Consider the following 11,423-nt stretch of genomic DNA (forward strand, 5'->3'; position numbering starts at 1 on the left):
GGGTGGGGTAGGAAAAAACAAGGGGAACCTATTTAGGGAATATTTAGGGAATAGGTTCCCCTTGTTTTTTCCTACCCCACCCCATCCTCAGATGTTCTTGTTAAACCCTGGATTTGTGCTGGAAATGGCCCACCTTGATTATCATACACATTGTAAGGAGAGTGATCACTTTATATAAGCTATTACCAGCAGGAGAGTGGGAAGGGGGGAAGAGAATACATTTTGTAGTGGTAAACACCCATTTTTTCATGCTTTGTGTGTATAAAAAGATCTTCTGTACTTTCCACACTATGCATCCGATGAAGTGAGCTGTAGCTCACGAAAGCTTATGCTCAAATAAATTGGTTAGTCTCTAAGGTGCCACAAGTACTCCTTTTATTTTTGCGAATACAGACTAACATGGCTGTTACTCTGAATTTTATTGTAGAAACAGTCAACTCACCAAAATCCCACTCAGCAGAGGAAGGAAATCTCCAGACTGCGAAAGAAAGGCAGAGCTGTGATCATCAGTGTATGAATTTCACTTCTGACATTCAGTGTGCCGGACAGCGACCTTTATGATTTCCCTGTGCAGTCCCTGTGGACTCTCAGGTTGGCCTGGACTCCCCTACAATTCCCTTGGCTTCTTGAGTAGCAAGAACAGCAGAAAATAGACCCTGGAGAACTTCAGGTAAGAGCCTCCCAGCAGAGTGAAGAAATGATTCTCTGATACCAGGGGCTCAGATTGTCGGGAAAACTGAGTCTTGCAGACTTGTTAGAGTGGCCCAGCACTACTGAAACCCCAGAGAGAAAAATAAAGGCCAAGGCTTAGATGTACTCATTTATCTATCTGCATTTCCATGCTCCTGCCCATTGTCATAGAATCTGAGCATCATCTCCTCTCCTCCCAGCGGACAAGCCCTGCACTGAATCCCTGACAATGCAACACGCACATTGAAAGGTTCTGGCAAATCCTTGTTTCAAACACAGAGTAATAGCCCCTCCCATATGATAGCCTCTCTTTGACCGAGGACTACACAGATTGCCCCTGCTTAGTCATAAACCCGCCATAGTGCAGTATCATGCCATGGGCAGAAGCAGCTTCCTGAGTCCCTTCAGTGATCAGCATGTGCCCTGAAACCTGCGGACTGCTAGAATCACTGCACCAGCTGTAATTAGGATAGGGAGGGTTGAGGGAGATGTTCAGAAGCATAGATGTGAATTAGGTGCCCAGTGTCCATCAGCATTCAGTGGGATTCTGGTTCCTACTGCCTTCGTGCCTTTTTACAGACCTAAAAGTCAGAATTCTTCAACAAAAAACCTTGAAAAACAGACTCCAACAAGAAACTGCAGAACTGGACTTTCACACTGGACACCATTAAATTAGTCTTGAATAAAGACTGGGAATGGATGGGTTATTACACAAACTAAAACTATTTCCCCATGCTAATTTTTCCCCTACTGTTACTCACACCTTCTTCTTGTCAACCGTTTGAAAAGGGCCATTCTGATTATCACTACAGAAGGTTTTTTTTTTCTTTTTTTTTCTCCTGCTGATAATAGCTCACCTTAATTGATTTGTCTTGTTAGAGTTGGTATGGCAACCCCATCTTATCATGTTCTATCTATCTATCTATCTATCTATCTATCTATCTATCTATCTATCTATCTATCTATCTATCTTGAGACTGTATTTTCCACTCCATGCATCTGATGAAGTGGATTTTAGCCCATGAAAGCTTATGCCCAAATAAATTTGTTAGTCTCTAAGGTTCCACAAGTACTCATATTCTTTTTGCTGATATAGACTAACACGGCTACCGCTCTGAAACCAAGTAGCCTTCTTGTTACCACTGCTGTACACTTCAACAACTTTTTTGTCCCGTTAACTCATTGAGCTTCCTCTGAAAAAACTTGCCAGGTTTAGGTACTAAGGTAGGGTGACTTGTTTTGAGACACTTTGACCTAGCTTGCCGGGCCACATATTGCTGTTTGCCCGTACTTCACAACATACAACACATTGAGGCCTCGGTGCATCATTGGACCCACTCCATGCAAAGCCCAGTTTGAAATGAGCTGCATCATATTTACAACTTCTCCATTTTGCTGGAACCTCTGCTGCTGCCTTCCCTTTGGCTTGTGTTGTACGCTTTTCTCCCTTTGTCACAAAAGGATTTATGTCAGCTGTGTTTCACTATAAGCGTGCTGCTGATAATTGTTGTAAGATTCTTTTTAAGTACTTGGGGTGGAATCCACACAAATGACAGATGACCTGTCACAGTTGCCAAGAGACCCTGCACGGGACGAGTGTAGAGCCCTGAAGAGCCCCATGAGGCTGCAGCACTCACTGTCACCCCACACAGTTTGAGCCTCCCTTTATACATCCCCACACCTCCCATAGTCTGAGAACCGCTTCTCTAAGCAGATCTGAATGAAAGCAACTATCCAGGAAAAGAACAAGAAATGTGGTTTGGAACGATTGGCTAGTTTTTCAGCTCGTTCATACAAATCCTCATCACTTGCATAATTAAGCATATTTGTCTGAATGACGCTGAATTGATCAGCACCTACCTGTCAGCTTTGAAAGTGATTGGAAAGCTGTGCGTTTATTATATTGAGACACCTGTATAATGTGGTCATTTTGAAAAATATTTCTGAATTGGCAAGTCGTTCACCTTTTGACGACTATTGTTCCAATTGGTTGGCAGGGGAGTGCCGCCTAGGAGTCAGGGCTTAAGCCTGTGATGTGCAGACGCTTCTTGGTAGAGGAGGCCAGGCCCCTCCAGAGCACTGGGCTTTGACCCAGGGACCTTTTGGGGGCTATCAATACTCTGACAGCTGGGAATGGAAAGACGGCATGGCTGGTGCATGGATCTGTCATTTGGAGAGGGTGGCCAAGCACTGGAAGCTCCCCTGGTGCCTGCATCATGGCTCCACCTCTGCCTCCTGTTCCACCTCCGTTCTGTATGGCCCCCCTGCCTGCCACTGCCAAGTCCCTCCCCTCCTCTATTTACTGTCCCACGTGGTCCCATTGCCCACCAAATTCCTCCACCCCCCACAGCCAGGACCTCCACCGCTCACCATTAGCCGAGTCCCTACCTTCTTTCCTCAATCCCCTGTAACCCAAGGCCCACCGTCCAGTGCCCACCGAGTCCCTCCACACCTCCACACCTGAGACCCCACCACTCGCAAAGTCTCGCCAACTCTGTGTGAGGAAGTTTCGAATTGATCGAAAGGGCACTTGAATATTTACTGAGCAGTCCATCAATGCCTTCTGGATCACATTTTAGCCCTGCACCTACACTTTTAGCTATGTCCATTGACTGGGATGAAAACCTATGATTACAATCATGTAACAGTGCATCCAACACAGGAAAATACAGCTATCTTCCCCATTTTCCTTTAGCATTCTCATTTTTCACTGGCTGATATTCTCATTCTCTCAGTGTGCTTGTAAGAACTATACAGCCAAGAAAGGCTGTTTTTTCACAGGTTGTTTGTGAGCATACTCTTCCTCTACACCAGGGGTAACAGGGACATCATGCAGTTCACAAAACTTTTGGGCTTCCTCCAAAAGAGCATCCTGCTGAGCTCAGGTTGGCATATGTTCCAGCACTTGGACAGTTCCCTGCTGTACACTGCAGACCTGAGAAAGTGTCATGCCTTGTGTCTGCAGAGCTTTGTGTGCTACGTGAATCAAACTAAGAACATGCTAAAAAAGGTCAAGCACACTCAAAAATGTATTTTCTACCCATTCTCCAACAAACCGAACGCTCCAATCAATCTTCAGTAGGGAAGCTCTGACAGTCCCAACAAGCTGCTGAGTAGTGCTCTTATGAAGTTCTTTGCAAGAGATGCATTCTTCTATCTGGATGACCATTGCATGTCACTTAAACTGGACAGTTTCAGTTTCACTCCAGCCGTCTTCTGGGCCTCCAAGTAAGCATGGTGTGTGCCAGGCTGTGAAAAGAAGGGAAACACGCCCCCTGGATTCTAAAAAAAAAAAAAAAAAAAATCACATTGCTATCCTGTTTACTTTGTATGCCTCAAATAAATAAAATCAAATACATTTCATGAGCCATGCAGCCTATATGTATAGTGGGGTGGGGGGAGGGGAGGGGTGATCTTCCAGCATTTTTGGAGGTACTCCAGTTACATGACCTCCCATGACAGCGGTACCATCAGAACACTGGGCTATGACCAGCAAGTTTGCAGCCCCTGGTGCTTGTAAAAACCATTGAACACTGGGATAGATGGCACCAGCATTCCCAGGCTCAGAGCAATCAATAAATCCTAGAAACTGGATTGAAACTGTTCCTTTATTTCCAGATTTTCTGTTTCTCTCACACAGACTGTCCTTTCCCTGTGTTTAAAACTGAGCTCTGCAGCAACAAGAACTGTGCAACACCCATTGTCCTGAACTTTCTGAAGGATTGCACTTTTCACAATGCCGGGAGCAACTTGTTAAAGCTCGTTTTGAGTTGAGTGGCTTGTGAGACTGAATGTAATTTTTTCCCCTTTCTTTCTTGGTTTTTTTTTTTTTTTGTGAATGGTTCATCATACTGTGAAAACAAATTGCATAATTACAGAAAGTTTCCATGTTTTGCTGATTCTTCTTTCTCTTCCTGACCCCTCAGTGCAATTCCTTGGTTATCCAAGTAAAGCTGTACATTGGGGATTCTTGCAGCATAGTTTATTTTCCTGTAATGCCTTCTTGTGAGAATTTGACAACTCTGCCACGGCAGAGCCCACTTCTTTTGACTGTTTGAATAAATGCCACCTTTCAGAACACTGCTTGTGTATGGGAGATTGAAAGTTTCCGAAGCTTTTTCCCTATATTTTCCCAGTCTCTTACTCCTTTTTGGTGAATGCAGGATCTCTCAAATCACTGGAAACCTGTCTGCAAGGAAAGCAGGGAACTGCATCTGCCTTCTCGCTGTACTCTAAAAATGAAAATGTCTTGTTATATTCCTACGTCAATGAGAAAGACCAAGACCCACTTTGCTTATTCTAGTTTCCCTAGTTTGCTCTCTCTCTCTCTCTCTCTCTCTCTCTGGACTTTGTACCAATTAATCACCTATGGCATTTGCATGCCTCTACTCTTTGGTAGATGTCTGGCTCCAACACCTGGACCAGCTGTGGGATTCCTCCTGCTGCTATGCCTGCTGCTACTGGAGAGACTCCGCTAAGGGGGCTGGAACACAGGGGGTCAGGAGAACACTTTTAAATGTGATTCTGTTTTTCACTGGCAAGCGGCAGGTGGTAGGGGCCTCAGGGGAGGGGGGTCTGGGTGGAGTAAAGGAGGGACTCAGCAAGCTGTGAGTGGAGAGGACAGGGAGGAGTGGGGTGCGGGAGAGGAGTAAGTAAGGACTTAGCGAATGCCACAGCAGCCGCAGGGTCCACCAGCGGGGTGTTGGGGGGAGAGATTTGATGAGTGATTGGCTGTGGAGGCTTATGGGGGAGGAGAGAAAGAATCATAGAATCATAGAATCATAGAATATCAGGGTTGGAAGGGACCTCAGGAGGTCATCTAGTCCAACCCCCTGCTCAAAAGCAGGACCCATCCCCAATTAAATCATCCCAGCCAGGGCTTTGTCAAGCCTGACATTAAAAACTTCTAAGGAAGGAGATTCCACCACCTCCCTAGGCAACGCATTCCAGTGTTTCACCACCAAAGGACTCAGTGAGAAGCAGCAGAGGTCTCAGCAGAGGGGCGGAGCAGGGACAGGAAGAGGTGGAGCATGGGTGGGGCCACGGGAAAAAAGCGAGAGGAGGTTTCAGGGGCAGAGCTCATTGGGGCCACCACATCCCAGGCGTCCATGCTCCCAAAGGTGGTTGGGCAGCGGCTGCACCACAGGGGAGGCTTAGCCTTCCATGGCCTATTATACCTGTCACCTATGTAAGGCAGCCCTCCCTGGGTCACTTCCTACCACCTCCCTGCGAATGTCCCAAAGTCTTTGTCTGGGGTAAGTCAGCATGAAGGGTGTCTGCTCACCCCAAGGCACCTTCTGGTGGCTGCATGTAGGGAGGCCTTCGCTTTTCCTCTCAGAGAGCAACTGCCTCTTCCTATGCTTTGGCCCAGCCTCCTGGGGCCGGCTCAGTACAAAGTCTCTCCCCTGCTGGGGTATTTCAAACAACAAATAAAGGGGATCAATCAGTCCAGCATTCATATGACAGATGAATGTGTCCCTCTCAGGCTGTCTCTGCAGCAGACCCTCCCTTTTCTCAGAGAGGGACATTTGGGCGAGATTCAAGGGGAGATTCTGCCTTCCCTCATCTCATCTCCCCTGGAGCTGCCGGAAGCAGGTCTATTCTCCTCCCTGGGCTGCCACAAAATGTGTTCTTCCTCTGCCTTTTTGCCTCTCTCAGGCACTTCTCTTCAGACTTGATTTGTCTCCCCCATTTTTCTGATAATTTACTTGCTGAACGTTTGGCTTTTTGAACTCAATTTGAAATGTAGCTACAAGTTCAGTGGTCTTGGGAAGTAATACTACTGCATTTTATAGGTCTGGGCGACACAGCTGGGCCCAGAATTCCTGGGAAGCTGAACCCCCATTCTCATCATGGTCACCTAGAACAGGGACTAGGGTGTCCCCACTCTGGGGTGCTATCTTCACAATGGATGCTTCCCTGGCCCACTGATCTTTAAGTTCCAAAAAAATATAATTTATTTAAAAAAATAAGAAAAATGGGAAAGGTTCACTGAAACAAGGCATGGGGCATGGGAACATCAGAAACAGCTCTCTCTGAGATGAAAGAAAAGTTCACAGTCTATTCTTCACACACCCCAGGCCTCCTGCCCAGGCTGTGCTGCGATGATACCATGGGTCACACATTTTCCCTGGCAGTGGCCACACGCCTTCAGGTTCTTGGTGGCAGGACCCTTCTCCCCAGCATCTGCCCTTCTATCAGATTTATGTCCACCCTTCTGAACACAGCCTTCAAGGCCCTCTTCTCTGATGACATCTCCCAGTGCTGGGCTCTCTGCCTATGGCCCCACCTTGGTCTCCCCAGCCGCTTATCATGCTCGGCTGCTGTGTTACTTGTGGCATGGGTGGTGTCCACTATCCTGGCTCTGGCCCCGCAGCTCCCTGCTGTAACTGAGCCCTGGCTCCCCATTGGCAGAGCTGGTCTGTGCCGACCCAGCTCCCGGATCCGGTCAGCTGCAGCTCCTCAGCTCTGCCTCAGCACTGCGGATCTGTGTCCAGCCCAGCTCTGCATTCGGGATTGCTGCTCTGGCCCTTGTGTTTCTGGCTGCTGCTGCTCCATCTCCAGCTCAGCTTGAGGTGGTTTGCCAGATTTCTACTGCATTAATAGGCCCAAATCACTTTAAAGCTAACCTAAAATTAACCCAATCTAATTCTTGAAAGAAGGTTTTTTTTAATTAACATATCTCTGTGTAGAACTAACAAATGAAAGCTTTTGTTCTATATCCAGTACAGATTAGGTTAAAAAAAAAAAAAGCTACAAGCTCCACCAGGAATTCATCCACATTAGCAACAAAGCTATGAGATGAGAATCATATTCACAATCAAAACCCCAGTACTTGTATCCTAAGGGAGGGTTGGCAGGTGTTTCAAATAAAAATGGTTGAATAACGGTGTTAAAAAAGCCCCAAATATGCCCAACTGTATGTAGTGTAAAATCAGCAATAATATTATTTATTTCAAATTCCATTCAGCGATGGCCGTCACTGTCCGTATTTTGAGTTGAATTAGTTACTGTTATTCTCTAAAAGGCAACATTTCATCCTTGCTGTCTTCATCAGAAGGAGAATGCTTCTGCTGCTGGCCACACGTGTCAGCAGTGACCCGTGCCATCATTTCTTACATTGGTGAAAACCGTTCGCAACAGATTTTTGTGTTGTTGCCGGTGCGCCCTAAGATGAAGAATTTTTTCTCAAAGTTCCTCTTGCATCTGGTAGCACAGGTTTGTTTTATCAAGTTCATCTGAGAAAATACTCTTTCAACTTTAGCGTTGCTAAAAGATAGGAACAAGAATGACAAAGCAACCAATGTAAGTTCACTAAAGCCTTTATCCCTAGTGGCATCCATGTGTTTGAGACGTTCAACCCAAATCTGCTCTACTTGGTTGTTCTGAGTATGAGGCCAGTGAACCAGAGGCAAAACTCTCCACTGCTGCTCCAACTGTTCAAGGTATCCGCTAAACAATGGCAAAAATGAGATACCAAGCCAATCTAGATTGTGAAGGACTTAGTACTACAAATGTTTGCTTAGCCTGGACATTTGATGGCAGTCTCTGTTTCATCTCTTTTACAAACTCCAAGATGATATCTGAACACCTACTTTTGACATCTTCTACAACGGAGATGGTTAGAGTGTATTTTGAAAGTTCCTGCTGAAAGCGACTCCAAAATCAACTGTGCAAAGCAGTAAGTTATTTGACTCCAAGGTGATGTTGTAATTTAACACAGCTGTCTCTTACCTGGGGTTTTAAGAACCCACAGCAGGGGCAATTTAAATATTTCACTCCGGGAGGCATCAGGAATAAATCAATGGGAACACATCAATTCTTTCTGATAAAGGATTAAATGCAAGTAAGCATGCTCTTGGCCAGCACTGCAGTTTATTAGATTTAAGCACACACAGACATGAACAATAGGCTTAGAACATCCCAGATAGTAACATAACATCTGGAACAGTATTGAGTAATTAACAGCAGGTTCACAGTGGCCAGTTGCTCACCAATCAGGGAGAAAGGATGTCAGGAAAACCATCTCTCAAGATGGTTTCAGAGGACTGCTCCAAAGTATGCTGTATTAGCTAATCTTTTATAACTTCTACAAAATGCATAGGTCATAGGGTCCCCACTAGATCATCACTTTTCCTAACTTTCAATAAACACACAGTTTCACACCTCTCACCAATAACTCTAGTAGAATGTCCTCAATTCCTGCACCAGCTTTTCTGTATTAGCACTTTCCAATGGAAATATTTGGTTTATCCTACAGGCTTCCTAAAGCATTAGACATAGAAAAATAAGGTAAATTTTGCTCACAGTTTTACTGTACATATGAAAAAAGAAGTTCAGCGTTGTAGTACCTTTCTTTGTCTGTAACAATCAGAAAGTATAGCTCCAGTTCATTGAACTGATCCAGAACCATGTTCACACAGGGTCTAATGGAAAGCCACCTTGCTTCAGAAAGCAGTAGTAACTTCCTGTAGTCTGGAAGTCACTTAAAGGGAAAATGACAGGTTGTGTGGAGGTGGGGGATGATGGGTAACACTGAAAGAGGTCAGGTGATGGTCAGAGAGTGGGAACTCAGCAATGGAGAGAGCAGTGCTTGGTGATGGAGTAATAAGATCTTAGTTGTGATGAACTTCTGTGACTCTGAACTTCCAGAATGCTGAGCTCAGCCAAACTGGGACAGAGCACTCGTGATTAACAAGGATATGTCGTTTCTTCCTCTTGTCATACAGGTTTAAACTCAATGTCCCCAGGCGATCACACGCTGCAAGTGTATTTGCCCACTTTCTCACGAAGCACTTTGGTTTTGGCCCCATAAATGATAGGGTTCAGCATGGGGGGGATGAGGCAATAGAGATTGGCCAATATGATGTGAACGTAGGGAGCGATGCCCTGACCGAACCGGTGTGTCAGAGTGGAGAAGAAAAAGAAAGGATAAGACATCAGCATCACACAGATGTGGGCAGTGCAGGTTTTGAGCGCTTTCTGGTGGGCTTTTTTGGAGGAGATCCTGAGGACAGCCCGTATGATTAGACCATAGGACAGGGCAATGAGTGTCAGGTCTGACCCAATGAATACAAAGGCCACCACCAAGCCATACATCCTATTGACTGTGATGTCCCCACACGACATCTTTGCTATAGCCATGTGGTCACAGTATGTATGGGGGATAATGCGGTTGGCACAGAATGGCTGCCTGCTCAGGAGCAGGGGCATGGGCAGAATGAAGAGAACAGCTCTTATCAAACCCACAAGCCCTAGCTTAGCTATTCGTGCATTGGTGAGGATGGTGGAATATCTCAGAGGGTTACATATGGCAACATAGCGATCGAAGGCCATTGTGACGAGAACAGCTGAGTGCATCATAGAACCCGCGTGAAGGAAGAACATCTGGGCGAGGCAGCCACCCACAGTAATGCCTTTTAAATTAAAGCAAAATATACAAAGTGCCTTCGGCCCGACGGTGGTAGATATGCTGATTTCTGTGAGTCCCAGCATGCAGAGTAGCAGGTACATTGGTTTGTGCAGGGTCTGCTCTTTGCCTATAACAAACAGAATGGTGAAATTTCCCAAAAGGCCAAGAATGTAGAACATAGAGAAAGGTATTGAAATCCAGACGTGAGCAGCTTCCAGTCCAGGGAGGCCCGTTAGGATGAATGTTGAAGAGTCAAAGGGGGTGAAGTTGAAAGATGCCATGAGGTGGTTGATGCATTGATCAGGGTCAAAAAAGCTCAAGGTGCCTGTGAAGGGAGAGAAGCACAGTGAGAGGGGTTACTCACTTTATAACAAATAGTATGGCAACTATATTGTATAGTTATTAACAATCTAGAAAAGGGGGTTGAGTAGTGAGGTGGCAACATTTGCAGCTGGAACTGGTTTATTTAGGTCATAGTCAAGTCAGAGAAGTCCTCAGAGGGAGCTAACCAAGCCAGTGAATGGGCAGCATGATGACAGATGAACTTCACCGTCGAAAACTGCAACGTGTATGCCCATTGGAGGGAAAAGCTTGAACTCCTCAAACATTGAACAAGGTTCTAATTTAACTGTGTGAACTCAGGACAGGAATCTAGGCATCATTGTATACAGCTCTGTGGAACCCTGCTAAGAGTGCAAGCATGGACAGAAACTAAGCAAAACATTGGGATCCAAGAGGTATGGGATGGGGAATCATATAGAAAATACAATGCCATGAAATCAGCCAGTTAATATTTCACCCTCCTCTGGACTCTTCTGTGTAATACTGGGCATCCTTCTTACACAGGATATTGCAGAACTAGAGGGGTTCAGACAGGGGCAACGAGAATAATGAAGGACCCAGGGAAACTCTCATAGGAGAGAGATTGAAAAGACTGGGATAGTTACCTTACAAAGGATGAATAAGAGTGGATATGAGAAAAGTCTCCAAAATACTGACTGGTAGAGACTAAATCGAGAATGTGTTCTCTCTGTCTCATAACACAAAATCAAGAGGACATCAAATTACAGTGAAACATGGCAAATTCAAAACAGATTCTAAAAAGAATGCTTTTTTCACTCTATGCCTAATTAGACTGAGGGACTCGTTGCCAAAAGAAGTAGTTGAGGCCATAAGCTAAGTAAGAATCAGGAAGGTTTTGGACATTTGGACATTGGACATTGGGCCCCTTAATGAATGAGGGAGGCAACCTAGTGACAGAGGATGTGGAAAAAGCTAATGTACTCAATGCTTTTTTTGTCTCTGTCTTCACTAACAAGGT

The 11,423-nt window shown here is 45.4% G+C and overlaps 1 protein-coding gene across 1 annotated transcript; it reads right to left on the reverse strand.

Annotated features, from left to right (window-relative positions):
• Positions 1 to 3,527: 3,527 nt before the first annotated feature.
• LOC140905576 (olfactory receptor 52D1-like) lies at positions 3,528 to 10,947 on the reverse strand. The gene is made up of 4 exons (XM_073329098.2): positions 10,902 to 10,947; positions 9,451 to 10,427; positions 4,356 to 4,361; positions 3,528 to 3,680 (listed from the first exon to the last, which is right to left on the reverse strand). The coding sequence occupies exons 1-4, from the start codon at positions 10,933 to 10,935 to the stop codon at positions 3,528 to 3,530; spliced, it is 1,170 nt and encodes a 389-aa protein (XP_073185199.1). The 5' UTR covers positions 10,936 to 10,947.
• Positions 10,948 to 11,423: the final 476 nt, after the last annotated feature.

The sequence above is a fragment of the Lepidochelys kempii genome, chromosome 1 (genome assembly GCF_965140285.1).
Source record: "Lepidochelys kempii isolate rLepKem1 chromosome 1, rLepKem1.hap1, whole genome shotgun sequence".
Classification (NCBI taxonomy): domain Eukaryota; kingdom Metazoa; phylum Chordata; order Testudines; family Cheloniidae; genus Lepidochelys; species Lepidochelys kempii.